At 51.8% G+C, this 18390-nt stretch overlaps 5 protein-coding genes across 5 annotated transcripts; 4 read left to right on the plus strand and 1 right to left on the minus strand.

Moving 5' to 3' along the window:
* Positions 1-1004: 1004 nt before the first annotated feature.
* On the plus strand, positions 1005-1277 carry TRIVIDRAFT_131613 (uncharacterized protein; the record flags this gene model as incomplete). Its single annotated transcript, XM_014098499.1, has 1 exon — positions 1005-1277. A coding segment is annotated over one exon (273 nt), but the record flags the coding sequence as incomplete, so codon positions are not given.
* On the plus strand, positions 1267-3539 carry TRIVIDRAFT_203361 (uncharacterized protein; the record flags this gene model as incomplete). Its single annotated transcript, XM_014098500.1, has 4 exons — positions 1267-1516; positions 1596-2384; positions 2424-3099; positions 3350-3539. The coding sequence occupies 4 exons, from the start codon at positions 1267-1269 to the stop codon at positions 3537-3539; spliced, it is 1905 nt and encodes a 634-aa protein (XP_013953975.1).
* Positions 3540-4760: 1221 nt separating this feature from the next.
* On the minus strand, positions 4761-6338 carry TRIVIDRAFT_181488 (uncharacterized protein; the record flags this gene model as incomplete). Its single annotated transcript, XM_014098501.1, has 1 exon — positions 4761-6338. The coding sequence occupies one exon, from the start codon at positions 6336-6338 to the stop codon at positions 5208-5210; it is 1131 nt and encodes a 376-aa protein (XP_013953976.1).
* A 2036-nt stretch (positions 6339-8374) lies between these two features.
* On the plus strand, positions 8375-10066 carry TRIVIDRAFT_46883 (uncharacterized protein; the record flags this gene model as incomplete). Its single annotated transcript, XM_014098502.1, has 1 exon — positions 8375-10066. The coding sequence occupies one exon, from the start codon at positions 8375-8377 to the stop codon at positions 10064-10066; it is 1692 nt and encodes a 563-aa protein (XP_013953977.1).
* Positions 10067-14787: 4721 nt separating this feature from the next.
* TRIVIDRAFT_209815 (uncharacterized protein) lies at positions 14788-17945 on the plus strand (the record flags this gene model as incomplete). Its single annotated transcript, XM_014098503.1, has 2 exons — positions 14788-16899; positions 16962-17945. The coding sequence occupies 2 exons, from the start codon at positions 14788-14790 to the stop codon at positions 17943-17945; spliced, it is 3096 nt and encodes a 1031-aa protein (XP_013953978.1).
* Between the last annotated feature and the right edge of the window lie 445 nt (positions 17946-18390).

Consider the following 18390-nt stretch of genomic DNA (forward strand, 5'->3'; position numbering starts at 1 on the left):
CGATGCGCAGTTGGCTCAAGTCTCTGGATCCCAGGGAAACCCAGCCGCTCTCTCAGAGAAAGTGGTATCAACAGACAGAAGTTGAACGGCATAGGACTATCGTGCAGATTTGTTTCGATCATTTGCGGAATATCAGTGACCAATCTCAGGCCTGGGGTCCTCATTTGTCGTACGCAACACAGTTTTGGGCTTACCATTACAAACAAGCTGGCCCGATTGGGGATGTTTTGCACTCTATATGTGAGCATCAGTCGTTATTGGAACGCTGGATAGATGCATACGAGGCTTTACCTGCCCCTTTCTTGAAGCCACTACATACAAGTCGCAAGCCTCTACCGATTGCCGCGCACTTGGGGCTCGAAGAAACTGTCAAGTCCATCTTAACAAACAATGAATACGACGCTGACTCCCTGCGTCAAGGACTAATTGAGGCCACAAGAGCTGTCCAATTACCTATATTCCAACTCATAATCCAACGATACCCATACGGCCTGAACTTAGGTGATCTTTATGTACAGGATATCCTATGCACTGCTATTCTTAGCGGCAACCTTGAGATGTGTCGTGAGCTGGCTAAACATGTGCACATATCTGGACGAAATCCGTTGTCTCCGCGACGACCTCAAGACCAGCACGAAGAAGCTTTTGCTAGCGACATAGATGGAGCCCATGAAGGTTTCAAAGCCGAGAGCTCTGCCAGAGATTATTACGAAGACGAAGTCGTCACCAAAGACAAAGAAAAGACAATGCCACGAGATAATAGCATACTATCCTCAATATTGATGGATGTTCTGTGCTTAGCCTGTGAACTGGATATGGTCGACATCGTCAGCAAACTGCTCACTTTTGGACTTGATATTGACAAGACATTCCTTCAAAGAGTACGGAATTCAAGTGGTCTAACCCCATTATGTATCGCCTCGAAGTTCTCTGCAGTCAATTCAGCTAAGTTGCCAATCGCTGCCGGTGAAAGCTGCGTCCTGGATGTTGATAGCACTGCCTTGACGCCACTGGAAGTTGCAGCCAGGTATGGGTCTGCTGATATGATAAATCTCTTACTGGACTATGGGGCCCAAATCGATGCCAGTTGTTTATCTGGCTTAACACCCTTGCAGACAGCATGCCATTCTGGAAACGTCGCAGCGACCGAATCATTAATTCAACGTAGAAATTTCCAAGAATACATAACGCCAGGCATACCAGGTCATCCGCTAACCATTGCAGCATATAAGGGTTATTACAAGATCACAGAGGCACTTCTTCGCCATGGAGCGGATCCAAATTCGCATGCCCCAGAACGGCGAACCAGCTTTATGGGTGGCGGTGCAGCAAAATAGAACCGATATTTGTCGTCTTCTACTAGCACACAATGCAGATCCAGACTTGAAAGACTTCGTGATCGAACAATCGACTCCATTACTATGCGCAACGATGAACAGCAATATGGATTTAGTCAAGCTACTTGTCGATAATGGAGCTGACGTGAATAAGTCAGTAGGCCGCAAGTACACTCCAGGTTTGTCCCTGCTTTTTTTTTTTTTTTTGTAAATAGGTAGATAAAGAAGGGGAAGGGAGATCGTACTAATTGACAGCAGTGTATGGGGCTACACATTCTCAGAATACTGAGATTGTTCAGTACCTTCTCTCTCACAATGCAAATCCAACTCTCGCCTGTTCACTTGGCTCGACCCCCATGCACGTCGCAGCATATCAAGGATCCTCAGAAATAGTGCGGCTGCTTGCTGAGGCCAAAGCCGACATTGACTACTGCGAGAATAGTGCCTTGATGTCAGCAATTCATATCATGTCCGATTCCGCCGAAGTTCTCCGTATTCTTCTCGAGTACGGTGCCGATATCAACAGAAAAGATTCGGCCGGGCGTACGGCATTAGACGCCGCCATTGTCAATAACCATCCCAACATCGTCAAACTGATGCTTAGCGAATCGAAAGTCAAGCCCGACTTCTCACGTGAAAGACTACTGGAGGCAGTCCGCAACGGCTACACTGAAGTCGTTTCCTTGGTTCTCGAGAGTGGTGCAGATGTGAACATGTTAGATGAAGGCAACGCGTCGCTTACAGCTTTGGCTATGCCACTTAAGGACGCCAGTATGATACGCACAGTCCTCGAATACGGTCCAGATTTGAGCATTATAGATAAACGCGGGAACACAGCACTTCATCGCATCACAGCAAATACTCCTGTGGAGTCGGTTCGGCGCGTGGTCAATGCCGGTGGTCAACTGCATGTAGGCTCCCTGAATAATGAATATGAGACCCCTCTCATAATATCAATTAGGGCCTGCAATATGGAAGTTTTCAGCTATCTAATGACCAAGAGCCTCGTGTCCGATACCCTGAACATCGCTTACTCCCCCAGAGAGGGTACGCTGTTGCATTTTGCTTGTGCTGAAGGCACGATAGACATGGTACAAATCCTGATCAAGAATGGCGCGGACACCAACCATGTTTGTCCCTCAGCATACGGCACTCCATTGATAACAGCCCTCCAAAGACGGGGCAAAAATATTGACAAGTTGGTTGAAAAGATAGTCAAGCTGCTTCTGGAACATGGTGCCGTTCCAAATCGTTTTGCAGGCTTTTTGGGATTTCCCATTATAGCAGCCAGCATAGCATGCTCACCTAGTGTCATCCAGTTGCTTCTTAGCCAAAAGGTTTCTGTCGACGTCACGGATGCATTTGGTAGAAAGCCAGCACATTTTGCCTGTTACAACTCCCTTGAGGCTTTAAACATCCTTGGGGTTCCAGATTCAGACTTTGCTGTCAGAGACATAGTCGGCAGGGTGCCTCTCCACTATGCCGTGCTCAGAGGCCAGTTAGACCTTGTAGAAGAGGTTTTAGCACGCTCCATGCGAGTTGGAGTTGGCATCGACGTTCTTGATTATGATGGCTGGACGCCACTCCTCTGGGCAGCGCGTGCCTCTAGAATCTTCTCGTGCGAAGAAGAGCTACAGCGTCCGCAATACGATGCCGTGGTGTCGCTGCTCCTCAGCAAAGGAGCAGATCCCAACGTACGCGGAGATGGGCAATGTAGGAACTGGTCAGTCTCTGAAGTTGCCTATTATCACGGCGCCGACAGGTATGTCTCGATGGACTTTTTCCCCAGAATATCCTTAGAAGAAGGGTCGCTGACTCTTGTTGCTTGTAAGCATCGTCGACTTGGTTACCAAAAATGGTCTACTAAATAAGAAAATCAGATTCCCTATAATAGGGATGTCATATCGTATTAGCCGGCCATGTTACTGCTGCTGGTTGGCGGTGTCAGGTATTTATTTCGAGCGTCTACAGAAAAGTTATATGCGCCTATGCTTCAAGTGTTATAACTCCAGCGCACGCATCGCTCCCAAAGATAGGTTTGAAAGCGCCGGTTTTGAGTGGAATTCCATAGTTGAAATGCCGGGTTCAACTCGGTTGAAATCTGCTCAATCGCCAGATGGAGAGGATTTGTTGAATGAGAAAGCGAATGAGAGGATCCATTCTGATGACGAAGTTATAGAGGAAGAGGACCTGGTGCTCTGATTTTAGATGCGAGCGAAGAGTGTTGGTGCCACAAATTCAGTTAATCAGCATCTTGAAAGAGGATATAATGCGATCCGAAAGAGCATTTTCTGGATTCAAGTTTCGGGGTGATAATCGTATGTCAACAGCTGGCGTACATCCGCTGTACATGATGTTGGCTCCCCACAAAGCAAATATTACTTCTGACCAAGGGACTGAAACCAAGCAATTCATAAGCAAAGGAATAGAGCTCTAAACACAGAGAAAAATTAATTGCATTATATATCCTGATTATCTTATTTGCTTCTATCTATGATACACAGAAAAAGCCGAGATACTAACTCTCCAGGCATCATACTTTAGACAATAACGCAATTGTTAGGATAGAAGATCAGCCCCGTTGGGGTCCTTGAGAGAGATGTAAAAAGCCTTGAATTGAACATAGAAGAGGGGTGCCTGTTGAGGCATTCTATATCTAGCAGCCGGCTTTTAGTCCAGCTACTGACTACATGTACGCTGCTATCTACTTCTTATGGCTATCGAAGCTGCAAATCCATTCCGACAGCAATTAATATCCCGCGCATAGATAAATATCCCAACTACCTGAGTATGTTACCTTCTAAGAAATATCTGGGATAGGACCAACTACTTAAATCAAGGAAATAAATTCCCAAGAGCCGAATGCGAGATCCAACGTAAATCATGCGTTTCTGCAGCCCCCATCCCACCTCACCCTTGTCCAAAACCCACGCACGCACGATTCCTCTCTCTTCCTTTTCTCATCCTCCCATACGTTAGCAGACATCCGCATCGTCTCACAAATAAATCACACCACCCCCAATCTCACTCCATCTCGCCATTTCCCCAGATTTATTTATATAATCTTTATACGGGTCCCGAAAAAAAAAATAACCGCCCAGATCTGGGACTTGGCATGCTCGTAAGCCATCATCGTAGATTAAATCATGCAGCCGGACATGGATGAGAATCCCGCCGCCTCCGGCACTTATTTTTCCTGCCCACCCCCCCCCCCCCCCCTCCTCCCGAAACAAGGCATATCCCTCCGTATTATGTACATTGTTTCATACATATACTTATCAGACCATTATTACACCATCAATAACAGACCGCAACACACAATATCACAGCCAGAAAAGGAAGGCATCAGCCGAGATTACGAACTACATGAAATGCAAAGCAAACATACACGCGTTACCAACTCCCTCTCACAGCCCCGTCATGCCCAAGTCATCCTCTGATTGAAGTCTATCTACAGTTTCCTCATTGGTATCTCTCTACATAACAAAAAAGCAAGAAATTCGCCAAGCACTATCCCGCTTATCATGATCAAAGGCGGGATAAAACAAAAATCCCAGTTTCGCAGTTCCAAAACCTGTTGACGATCCCGTTTCCCGTTTCCTAGGAGCCAATCATAACGCACGCAATAACCCGAGAGGATGCCCTTCCTTCCTTTCCATCCAAATAAAAAAAGAATGATGAAAATGAAAATGACAAAAAAGAAAAGAGAAGAGAAAAGAACAAAAAGAACTAAAGAAAATTATTTCGATCTTCTCCTGCCATTCTAGAAGCCGCACATATCATTATGCCCTGTGGATGAAGTTTTTTCAGAATTTAAAAATGAGAAGCAGAAGAGAGACAAAAGAAATGCAAAACATTTGAATCGGGGGCTCATTGCCTTGACTTGGTCCGCATGCCCGTCATGGACGACGAGCTCCTGACCGAGCTCGTAGTCGTCAGCATGGCAGGCGTAATACCGTCCTGCCTCTGCCGATTGTCAAACTCCTTCAAAAACGCGTAGACGCTGCCCAGCGGCAAGTACTCGAGCAACGGCCGCAGTTCGTCGGGAAACATTTCGGCGCCATTGTCCTTGATATCCTCATTGACGCGGTTCAACCGCAGTATCTGCATCCAGGACACAATGTCATCGCCCAGCAAAAAGGCCGGGAAGCGCGCCTTGCTCATGTCGTCAAGGATCCACGCGTTGCGAAAGTATGGCCGATTGAGGAATCCGGAGATGGCCTTGTAGCTGGGCACCTCGCGCGGGTCGGTGATGCCCTCGGGTATGTCACTCAAATGTGCAACGGGGCCCATCCACTGCAAAATAGGGGCATAGTCGTTGGGATGGGCCTCGCGGTCACCTGGCTCGCCAAAGGTAACGGGCATGCACTTGTCCCAGGCCTTGATGATCTCAATGGCGAGATCAGAAGTCGAGTCCTTGAGCCCCAGCCAGCCCACCACCATCTTGGCGTGGCGGTATGCTCGCGCCATGTGAGCCCGTCGCTCCGACTCCTCACGCGTGTCCCGGCCGTTGATGCATAGGAGGTCGAGCCATATCCGTAGAGGCGGTGTGCCACCCCGCGGCGCGCCTGGCTCGGCGAGCATGTGTCGCACGTTCTTGAGAAGAGACCGCAGCCAGCCAGGGGCTTTCTTGGGCGGCACTGGCAGAGGCGGTGGCACCGTGGTCGGGCCCTGAAGATCGGTCATGGAGGCATCTGGCGTTGGCAGCGACGCGGCCAGGAAGACGACTCGCATGTAACGCAGTGCCTGGGCGAGGTGGACGGGAATGGAGATGGCGGCTCCGTTGACGAAGATGGTCTCGGTGACGGTGATGTCGCCGTACAGGGCCGAGAGGCCGATGAAGTCGGAGGAGTCGCTTAGCCGCTCATGGACCAGACGGCATACGACGCGCTCGTTAATGTCGTTGGTCGTCACCGGCTGCAGCTCAAGCAGGCGAATCTCGCTCCCGGACCGGTCGAGCGGGCGGTACCGAATAGACGTCGCGGCTTCGGGCGGGGCCATGATTGACATGCAATCAAGTCTTCAGATGTTTGGAGAGGTTACTTTGGCGCGGGAAGAGAAGGTCGGCAACCCAGTTTTCAGGCAATCTCGATTGCAGCGGCACTTATATCAGCCATGGAAGGGGTCGTGTCATTTCCGCCGTGACATTGGGCTTGAACATGAGCCCTTGCAGCCCTTCCCCATGCCAGGGTCAGGCGTGCATTCGCATTGTCAGGTTGTATGGGTTTTAGAGCACCCGATGCCACAATGGTAATTAGCAGCAGGCCAGGCGAAGGGCCACGATCCACCGCTAGCTGAAGGCCCTGTGCTGTGCCGTTCTCTCAGCTTCGCTCTGGCCATGATTGAGATCAGCTTGGAGTCTGTCTGGGGGACTCAGCCTGGAGTTTTTGTCTGGAGCTTATGGCCCCTACTTGTACGAAACACGGCCAACTACGCCTGTCCCATGTCCAGCCGCCGCCCAACAGCACAACTCCGTGCCGTACTCGGCATTTTCGCTCGTGTGGTCTTGCGACGGGCTGTTGTGCGGAGTGCCAGTACGCCAATCCGCTTTGAGCATCCTGTCCCCTGCCAACAGATTAACCAATTGCCGCGAGGCGCGACAGAATGCGGCAATGCTAAGATGCCCTTGTCAACACCAATTGGTCAAGCTGCAGTCGCGGCCTGGCAGCTGGTTTTCGGCATATCCGGATCTGGCTCGCGTCGGGGCAGACTGCCAACATCAGGTAGTATTATTCTTCACATCCAATTAGATATGCAAATTGACTCCCCAACCAGCCATACTAAATAACTGGCACGGGTGAGTCTTCGCACAGACTCAAATACCCTTCACATGGCAGGGAAGCAACCTATTTTGCTAACCTGATACCGTATCGTTGTAAGGGCCAAGTGGTACTAGCCAACCATACCGCACAGGGCCCTTGGACAGGGTATCGTTTGCATCCATTACCTAAGTGTTATCAAGCTTGCTCGTCATACGTTTCCCTGCCGATCGTAACCATATTTGCGCAAGCCTGTGGATACCGATATGTTCGCAGGGCTTGCCCAACTGGTGGTGTAGATCGCCTGCCGCGTGATCCTGCGATTCGCAAGCGTTGATTACTCCATAAAGAAAATGCAGAGCGGAATCGTGCAGGCGAGATCCTCCAGCATGGAAAGCCTGTCACGCAGCTGATGCTCCATCATCGACGTTACATTCGTGATTCATCGTCCTACCAATAACGAACCACTATGCATGGACAGGCCTCGAGATCCTATATTCGTAACGCCATGGCCAGCCAAGGCGGCTTTTCAAGGTCAGGCGTAACATCGACAACTCCAAAAAACCATGCTACCACGCTGCTTTCTCACCGCTTCAAGGATTGTAGACAGCACATACATGCCACTATTCCAAAGTCAGCAAGTGTCCGTTGAAGAAAACATGGATATACCAACGAACCTGATATCATTGTGGAGAAAGAACCATCAATCGGCCTACAGGGGGCCCATCGTTTTCTCGCGAAGAGGAATACCTGATGCACGATACACCAAGGTGAAGAATTCTCAGCGCAACTCCTCGGTGGTTCCCTGTGCTCCAGTCGACCGCGGTAGGGACCAAGGTGCCCGGTCAACTCACCCTATGCTCGGTTGCCAACCTGGGCTTGCTCGTCGTTCGAGTGACAACCAGATCTGTTGCAATTAACATCTTCCCAAAAGAGTAGTACAAGTTTGTAAACATCAGCTTACCGTTGCCCGCGATTTTCAGCTGCCCAGGTTAATATTGACTCTCTTCCCCTCCTCATCCCCCTCCTCATCCCCCTCTTCATCCGTATTCATCCCAGCAGACCTGATAGAATGTGACCTGTTATGCTGTTGGTTCACCCCAAACTTTTAAGAGGCTCCATCGAACTGCAGCTGCGGCCTTTTCTAGGGCTGCAGCCGTTCATACCGCTGAAAAGACGCCCGCTGGATGGCTGTATAAATGGAGGGAAGGATCCTATGCTCGAGCCGCTGTTGTACCATCAATCTAAACAAGTTGTTTTCTCCCTGCGTCGGTCACAATGGCTTTCCCTTGGTACCAATCCTTGTCTCACCAGAGCTACTGGAGAGAGTTTGACCTCAAAGGGGTCAAGATCAAGGTCAAAACTCCCAAAAGTGAGGCTTTCCGGGCCGCCTCGGATCAGATTCCCCCATATTTCTGGGTCAAGGGTTTCCGAAACCGGGTTAGGAGGCTCTTAGGCCGGAAGCTCAGGAAACATTCTTTCCCTACCCATCCAGGCTATTCAGAAGCAAGAAGCCTGGTCGGCCATGGAACTGTGGCGGAGTTGGGAATGTTGTCGAACCAAGCCCGGGACTTTGTCACCGAAGTGTTTGGAGACGTTGGCGATGTGGCAGACACCTCGTCTGTGAGCGAGAACCAGTCTTTGTCTTCTCTGGAATCAGGGCCTAGAGTAGTCCAGCTTAAGTTATCCACCGATCTGCAGAGCTGGAAAGACACCCAGCACGCAGCCGGCAACATCCTGCCACCCAAAGGCACCGGACTGAGCCAGGCTTCAGCCGAGGCACTCAGCAAAATCGGAGCAACTAACTGGCCCGAGGCTTTGAAGACGAACAACGCACTCTTCGGCTGTGGCATCGCCAGCTTGCTCATGGGCGCAGCCGATGCGCCAACCATGTTCTCCAACTATGTGACTGACATGGCCTTCTATTATGAGCACGGGTACAATTACGTCTTCCCGACGCTTGAACCGCTGCTGCAGAAAGGTCTGACAGATCCGCACGCCTTACGCACCCCGGGGGGACGGGAGCGACGAGACGCCGTCTCCCTTGGTAAGCAGTATATCCAGGGTAAGATCGCGCTAGAGAACCAGCACAAGAAGAACTTGTCGTATCGGTCAGCACGATTGAACCGACGCACAGCACAGATCGTCTCCCTGTCAGAAAGCAGCCTACTGGGCATGGCAGCTGAGGCGATCGCACGTGGCTTTGACCCTGCTGCCGTCATGGCTGACTTGGTCTTCAGCTCCCCGGGCACTGACGTTGTCGACGTGGGGTGCGATCTGGTGAACTCTGAGGTCATGAACTCGTTCCTCAATGTGACGGACATTACGGAGACCGGCGTCGTGAGCGAAGAGGTGCTGCGCAAGGTGTACGACGCCTACTCCGCGACCGGCGCCAGGATGCTGACCCAGCGATGGCATGAGCCTGTCGCCAGGATGTGCGCTGCTCTGTACACATGGCATATCCAAAACGACCGCCATCTGTTCTTCCGCCGCGCACTTATGGGCTGGCCCAAGGCCCGCAAGACACCCGCCCAGCCTCAGTTCGAGGCGGACTTTGACGAAGCGTTTGACAAGGAGTACCGTACAACGGGCTTCAGCAGACCCCTTGATGCCAAGCACGCGTGCAACGGTGAAGACACTTGTGATCACGTCAACCACTTCCTCCATCGCCACCAAGACAAGCCGCTGCTCAAGGAACTCTGGTGGCAGCTCGTCACCGGCCCGCTCGAGTATGTCCGGGGCGGCCAGGTCGATGAGGAGCGCGAGTATGACTTCGTCGAGGGCTCGCGACTGACCATGGCCGATCTCTTTTCACGCGGCCAGGTGCTGGAGATGGTTTGGCTCATTGCCCATGCCAACTTTCACGCGTGGCAGGTCAACTATTTGTTCGAGGCCGCCATGTTTGGCAGCATTCTGGATGGAGGGAAATTGGCTGGCAAGCTCGACAGACAGGAGGAGAGTCAGGATTGAAAGGTTGATGATACCCACGGTAATAGAGGACGGAGGTTAAGGGAAGCTGAGGTGAGATGAAGTCGAGGAGTACAAGATACCCAGCGGGTCCGGGTCCAGGTCATGGGTTTGCGTGTTCATGTACATGTACATGTATGCGAGTCCAGGTGGCGGGGTACTGGTACCACATGCGCGGAGGCCTGTGTCAGATTGGCGCGTCAGAAATGCCTTACGAATTAATACACGAAGTACATGTACATAGCTAGGACGGAATGACTTATGGTAAAGCAACAATACACGATTGATTATGACAAAGCAAGAATGTGCGATGAATAGCAGTGAAAATGTCTATACTATATCCCCATAGATACCTCATAGTAGGATTTTTTCAATGAAGATGAAAAGATTGCTATCTCTGTTCTATAGAAGCCTATTGATGCTTGATGCTAGATACCTCGACACTGCCATGAAACCGCCACGTTACAAACAGTGCACTCAAGGGGATATAGCTGCAGGAGCTGTAGAACATAAAACAAACTATAAATCAAAACGAGGGGGAATCCAGTAAATATTACGTAGTTGTGAAGCTATAAGGTGCTTACTTGCTCATTTGGAACTCCAGTTTTCCTTCAAGCTATTGCGACAAGGGGATGTCGCCTCACGTTGCCTAGAATCGTTTTCTCTTGTTAACATAAAAGTACCGCTGTCTGTCAACAGGGTAACATTCCACCGACCGATGTTCTTAAATGCTGGTTTCTGTTCCGAGAGACATAGCATACCGCCTCGTTAGTGTGACTATGTCAACCAGTGTACCTGATGGATCAATGCCTCCATTATACGAGGCGGCCGTAATCCAGGATATATCACATCCATTTTGCAAGCTTCTGGTAGAGAGACGAAATAATAAGACTCCGTGACGAAAGTTTCGACAGAAGGTAGTCCCTATCAGATAGTCGTTGTTTATTGATCGTACGCCCAAATTTAGTCCCTCTTTTGGCTCAATGTCAAGATACTCAGTAAGGTTTTCCTCTCCTATTAATAGAGTTATTCAAAAAGATAGTTTTCTTTTCATGATATCTTCAAATACTTCTTCTCTTCACCAGCTGAGTTCTTAGAAGACTCTGCGACATATACAGGACAGCCATTATAATAGCATTGCTGCCTTCTGTTAACAATTGTGATGGGAATGAAAATGTTTCCTTTGGGAGACGTCTATGTACGTGCACAAGGGATCTTAGATGAACTTCCTAAGAAAATCACACATCACAACAGGTAAACGCTAGACAATTATAAACTGCAACTCCTCACCGGATATTCATTTTCATGGCCATGGTCGGACGAAGAACGTATTCATCGGGGATAGCCATCACTCATATACTCGTTGATGAAGCAGGTGTTCTACTGGCCTCTGGCGAACAAGCGCCAAAATGCAGACACGAAGCCTGTAAGTTATCTTTGGTGGAAAGAATTCTAGTTGTTGGCATCTAAATATGGGAGACCATAATGCATCGAGTGCACGCTGTATAAGTCTCAGTATAACTCAAACATTACATGCGGAATAAGCATAAAAAGTGTGACGTTGCATCTGAATAAGAATAAGAAGCGTACATGCGTCGTTCAGAAGCCGTGCCACCCACTAGCTTACAAATAGTGCTCATGCCTTTAAAATATGCTGGTTACATGTGTGCGGCTCCGGAAGATCTCGCCTACACCAAGATTGCGGCTGGTGAAACAGTTTTGTTTGGCCTGGCTGCAAAGGCGTGGGTACTATACAAACTGCATACTGCATGCACTTGTACATAAGCCCGCCCACTGAACAAGAGGAATCGTGTGTAACCGACTCCCAGAATCACATGGACGTATTCCGAAATGTTTCACACATCTTGCCTACACGTGTGTTCGATGTTGTTTGACAGCCAATGGTTGGACTATGAATGCGGCGGTGGTCGCATGCGTGTACTCACCATTCAGAGACACATAGCCGCTCAAACAAGAAAACAGGATAATTGAAAATATAGATGGCAAACGTCCATTCCATTGACTTTGTCTGCCCATTGGGGCAAAGCGCGTGCTTGCATGATTAGTAGAGCCCCTCTGCATACGAGCAACACCACCAGTGCCGTATGCATGTGACAACCAATTGCAGATCTCGCCGAGTTTGATGTTGCCATACCTATATCCCTTGGCCTTATTTATGTTTTGCAAATGTTTCTTCCAAATACACTCGATTGCGGGGAGCGGCAAATCGCGAATATGCCATCAAAATGACCTGTAATATAAGCGAATACGGAGCCCACCAATTCATGGTTTAAGGCCCCCGGCTGATAAACTGTCTTCAAGATGGCCAGATGATAATCCGTGATCTACACAGGAGATCTCCAGATAGGAGACTTGATGCATGGCTCGGCTCCATTCATTGCTTCTCACATGATGTATCACAGCGCGGGGAAACGAGCAAGGCCAAGACAGATCAGCCTTTCAAGCTACATACCTACCATGTCTGAGTCGAGAGGAGATTCCCAGGTGGCAAATATTCGGCCTCGTTGGCTTCTACAAAATATTCCGGCAAGTTAGAAACTACAAGTATGAGTATACGGGTGAAGAGACGAGCTGAAGTCCACCGGGTGGCTGTTTGGGATCCCGGGTAAGGGCGGGTTTTCGTGGGGGCCAAGGTATATGTAAGTTGTCAGCAATCTAGATGAGGACTTCCGTCAGCCGTTTGCTGGGGCTTGATAGATAAGCATAAAGAAGAATGGAAGAAAAAAAAGGGGCGGGGGCAAAGTGCTTGGCTCTGTCTCCGTAGTGCAAATTTCACCAATGCCGGATCCTGCAAAGCGCCAGGAAGTCATGTCCGCGGAGCATCCCGGAACGAATCACAGCGAATGGCTGGCGGGAGATGACAAGCCCATGTTGCAAGATAGTCTTCCGCGAGTAACACGCATAAATATTGGGAGTTTAGCCCCCAACAAAAGCAGAAGATTGGACGAGAAACACCAGAAACGTTGGGCTGAAAAGGGGAGGCTGCAATTAAAAATAGCAAAAAGGAAGAAAAGAAACGGGGCGCGGCTTGAAACTCGCTGCGCTGCCAAGGCCAAGGATGAGCCGTGCCGAGACTTGTTGGAGTTGAGCACTCGCAGGTTGCGGATCTGAGTCGTCACGAGGCGGGTGAGACATTGATACAGTAGCACGGAAAAGGAGAGGAAGCCGCACGGTTCCGGCAAATCGGAGCCGGACTGTCTCAGACGTCGATTCCATTCCAGCTTTTCCGTAAACAAAAACAAATCGGCCAGACGAGACGGCGAGGAATAAAATCCATGGGAGCATCAGTTGGTCCGACTCGTCGAGTCCAGCCAAGACGCTGCTAAAACCGCCTGAGCCCAACCGCAACTCAGAAGAGAGTTCCCTACTCGTACGAGCTGCGAAACGCCGGCATTGGCAGGCGGTGGATCCCGCCCGACGCCGCCCAAAGACCCCCCTAGCGGCCCCAAACAGGCATACGGTGCTGGCCTCAGCGCTGTTAGTGGCCGCGAGCGCTGTGGCAGCCCGCAATCCCCACGGCCAAACGCCCTGTGGCCACCCCACTGGCGCTGCGCATCAGCGCTGGCCTGGGGACTTGCAGCGGTAGCTCCTTGGCGACGCGTTGGCCGGCCGTCTTTTATGCCTTGACGAGGGTTTGCGTGCTTCGGTGACTGGATCAAGACTTTTCTTCTTTTGCGGCAGCTGGAAGTGAAGGCCATGAATCCCATCCGAGCCCAGCAATCCCTACCGCTATACGAGTACACAACAACATCAGCAACATTGTACTTGTACTAACAGCGCTATACTTGTACGGCTCCAAGACAGACTCCAACAAGCTGTACGAGCACCAACTTGGACAGCTTCAACCCCATACAATCCACCCACCGCAATAGCGTCAAACTCTTCTCGGCCCTCCCCCCATCTTCGTCTCCCGGCCCACGAGCTTCTTCCGGGCCCATCGGCCAGTTGCAACGGAACCGACGCCTCCGATCGAGTGACGACACAGCCTCGCGCCCAGCAATTGGCTTCTCCACCGCAGGCCATCTTGTTGCTTCTCTTGCTGCTTCCAAGCCCTTGGCTCGGGTTTCGGGGCTAGCGTGGCAAAAGAAATCCAATCTGCTCAGTCCAATCCAATCCAATCCTTATCATCCTCGTCCTGCCTATACTCGTATCCACGTGCGAGCCCACTTCTTCTCTCGTTCCTTATCCTCTTTCCATTCAATCCCGAGCTTCTTTTCTCTTCTCCTGCATGTCTCGCCATCGCGACACTCCTGGCTCGGCTACCATTGACTGGGGAGTAACTCCAAGATTGCAGTGCCAGCCCGTAGGCCGCTGCTTCTCCCGGCACCAGCTTCCGTCAGAACCTCGACCGGCGCCTTGTGCCAGCAAGACCCTGGGCTGCCATTGTTTTAGTTTGGGCACGCGAGGTCGGGCCTTGAAACGGAGCTAAGCAATAAGCAAAGGCCGAAAGGAAACGAGCGATTGCAACTTGAAAAAATATTTTGTCGGCAAACCCCGACGTGAGGGTTGGCAAGAAGGAGCTGGAAGAAGGAGGAAGGAAAGAAAGAAGGACTCATCAACAATAAGAGGAGGTTGCGAAAACAACGACAGGCGAAGCCCAGTAGATTGGGAGACGAATAAGACATTCTCGAAAACAGCTGCTGCTGCTGCTGCTGCTGCTGCTCCGCCCACCCCGTCGCGATACCCTCAACCAACCGCCCGCCATGGCGTGGGACAACCTCGACATCACCAAGCCGCACTTGGTCTACATCATCCTCGGCGGCTTCACCTCGCTCTTCATGCTGTGCTCGTCCATCATCAAGGAGCGCATGTACATTGGCGAGGCCACCGTCGCCACCCTCTGCGGCGTCATCTTCGGACCCCATGCCGCCAACCTGATTGATCCGCGATCCTGGGGCAGCGTCGACGTCGTCACCGTCGAGTTCTCGCGCATTGTCCTCGTCGTCCAGTGCTTCGCCGTCGGCGTCGAATTGCCCAAGTTTTACATGGAGAAGCACTGGCGCTCCGTCGTCTTCCTGCTGGTGCCCGTCATGGCCGTTGGCTGGCTGCTCGTCAGCCTCTTCGTCTGGTGGATGATTCCCGCGCTTAACTGGCTCGACTCGCTCGTCGTCGCCGCCTGTGTCACCGCTACCGATCCCGTCCTGGCCTCGTCCGTCGTTGGTAAGGGCAAGTTCGCCAAGCGCGTGCCCAAGCATCTGCGAGACTTGCTGTCGGCCGAGTCTGGCTGCAACGACGGCATGGCCTTCCCCTTCATCTACCTCTCGCTCTACCTGATCCAGTACAACCGCAACGCTGGCGAGGTCAGCTTCCACTTTATCGTCTACGTCATCCTCTACGAGTGCATCTTTGGCGCCTTCTACGGCTTCATGATCGGCTACATTGCGCGCCGCGGCATCCGCTACGCCGAGGAACACGATATGATTGATCGCGAGAGTTTCCTCGTCTTCTACTTTGCCCTCTCGCTGTTTTGCGCCGGTTCGGGTAGTATCCTCGGCGTTGACGACCTCCTCGTGGGCTTTGCTGCCGGTGTCGGCTTTTCTAACGACGGCTGGTTCGGCGAAAAGACGGAGGAGTCGCACGTTTCCAACGTCATTGACTTGCTTCTCAACTTGGCGTACTTTGTCTACTTTGGAACCATCATCCCGTGGGAGCAGTACAACAATGGCTTCTTGGGCATGGAGGTCTGGCGCCTCGTTGTCATCGCCATCTTCGTCATCCTGTTCCGCCGCATTCCCATTATGATGATGCTCAAGCCGTTCATACCAGACATAAAAAACTGGCGCGAAGCCCTGTTTGCAGGCCATTTCGGCCCAATTGGTGTCGGCGCCATCTTCGTCGCCATTCTTGCGCGGGCTGAGCTGGAGCACGACGAGCCCGTGCCGCTATCGGACTTGCCGCCTCAGGACTCGCCTCACTTCAACCTGATTTACCTCGTGTGGCCCATAGTCACGTTCCTTGTCATCTCATCCATTCTCGTCCATGGATCCTCGGTTGCCGTCTTTACGCTCGGCAAGCGCATCAATACGCTGACGCTGACCATGTCCTACACCGCCGCGCCAGAGGATGGACCATCATGGATGAACAGGTTGCCCAGGATTTCGTCCCAGTCTAGATCCCAGGCCCGGACCATGTCGGAGACATCCTTTGACGACTACAAGACGCCCGAGTTCCCCCCCGGCACGCTGCCCCCACCTGCACAATTTCTCCGTCGCCAGAGAGAAGAGGACAATGGCCGCTCGGGCAGCCGTCCGTCGTCATTGGTGGCCAAGAAGAGAAAGCACAGAAAGTGGGACGACGGCATTGGGCCTGGAGGCCCCATCAGTCAATCGGCCATCTTCCCTAGCCGCTCAGCGCCGGCTTCGCCCCCACCCGAAAAGGAGACACCGCCAGAGCCTGAGGTCAGAGACTCCACTCTGTCCGGCGACAGCCCTACAGATGTTGAGCTGGAGAAGCTGGACGACGTAGACGAGATTCGTGGCCGCCGCCGCCGAGCTGACGAGAGCCAGAGCCCTCGGGCACCGCACGTCAATGTCTACGAGGAAGGCGACCAGTTAGTTTTTGAAAACGACGATGGCGAGGTTGTCGACGTTCAACCGACCCCGCACGATGCCGAAGGAGAAGAGGGCGGGAAACGGCCAGCACCCGCAGCCACTCGGCAGAGATCCAAGTCCGAGGTGGAACGCTTCCATTGGACCATGGACAACATCAAACGTAAAATGACAGACGTGTACAGCTCCGAAGTGGAGAAGCGAAAGGAAAAAGACAAATCAAAGCGACGACATGAACCTGCCCGAGCCTATCAGTTCGGCAACACGGTACATATCTCATTGTTTCCCATTGTAGTGTTGAATTACCCACTAACTTGATTTGCCTATAGATTATCGTCGAAGACGAGGACGGAGAAGTCGTCAAGACATATGAACTCCCCCCACAGAAGCCGACCGGCCAGGAGAGCACCCTGATCAACAACAGTCTCAAGTACCTCGGCCTTGGCGCTCTTGCTCGCCAGCCCGAGAAATCGGCCGCATCTGCTGCTGAAGAAGGCAAAGCAGGCGAATCCTCGGCCGCCGGCGCGGCTGCTTCATCGTCGGCCAAGCCCGTGTTCAAGCCCGGCTGGACCACCGGCTTTGGCGTCCTCGGCAGCGGCGAAGGCCGCAGGAAGAGCGTGGTGCACCAGGAGGAGTCGGACGATGATAAGCAGATTCGCTTCACGATTGGAGGCGTGGGACGACGCATGACCAAGGAAGACTTTATTCGCGAAGTTCAGAAGCTCGACGTGGGCACACGTAAGGAGGTCGTAGACCAGTCGTCCGCCTCCACGGCGCTCAAGGACCTGGCCAGACAAGATCCGCCATCGAGACGCCCGATGAACATTCCCGAAATTGTCGAGCCAGAATCCAGCTCAGCCCCCAGCTCCACATCGGCCTCTACATCCGTCTCACCCGCTCCCCGGGGCAGCTACCGAAATTCCGAGTCCGTGTCTCCGAGACGGCAACCTGACGCTCCCCGAGGCCGAGGCCGCAGCGGCACGGTTGACGCCCCTCTTCAGCCTTCGGAGCTGGAGGGCGAAACTGCCGTGGAGCGCAAGCGTCGCCTCGCCGCCTTGGGAGGCCAACAGAGCGAGACGGAAGGGAGCGGAAGTGCACCGGCCAGGCGACGCCGGCCAGACAACGGCAACAATAACAGCAACAACACCACGACGGGCGAGACACCAGCCGAGCGAAGGCGGCGAGAAGCGGCTCTGGGAGTAGGCGGCACAGCTGCAGCTGAAGATAGTGACTCGGATGACGAGGGCACGCCACGAGTACCGCCTGCACGGAGAGGAATCCGGTTCGCAGAGCAGCCCAACAGACAAATGTGATGATCATTTTCTTCTCTTTTCCTTTTCCCTTATCGCTTTGCGTGTGGTTTAGGATGACTAAGAGGTTGTCTGGGCTATATATTGCCCCTTTTCATTACTTTTTTCTTTTTTTTCCTTATCTTTTAATCATGTGTTATATCAAGACTTGAGGAATCATCTGCATAAGACAGGGGCTTTCACGAAGAAGAGGAGGAGAACCGATGAGAAGAAAAAAAAGGGGGCAGCGGAATACAGGCAGCGCGATTTTATTTTTGGTTTTTTTTGGTCTCTTTTTCTTTACCACGGTTGCATAGCGTAATCTGCATGAAGATGTATGACGAACCAAAAATGGGGTTTGTTTTTGTTATATTTCTGCTATTTTCCTTTTTTCTCATTTTGCTTTGATTTCGTTGCTTGGGTATGATGAGATGGTAGTGGATTGAGTAGTATAGGATGGGATGTATGA

This window comes from Trichoderma virens, assembly GCF_000170995.1.
Source record: "Trichoderma virens Gv29-8 chromosome Unknown TRIVIscaffold_82, whole genome shotgun sequence".
Lineage (NCBI taxonomy): Eukaryota > Fungi > Ascomycota > Sordariomycetes > Hypocreales > Hypocreaceae > Trichoderma > Trichoderma virens.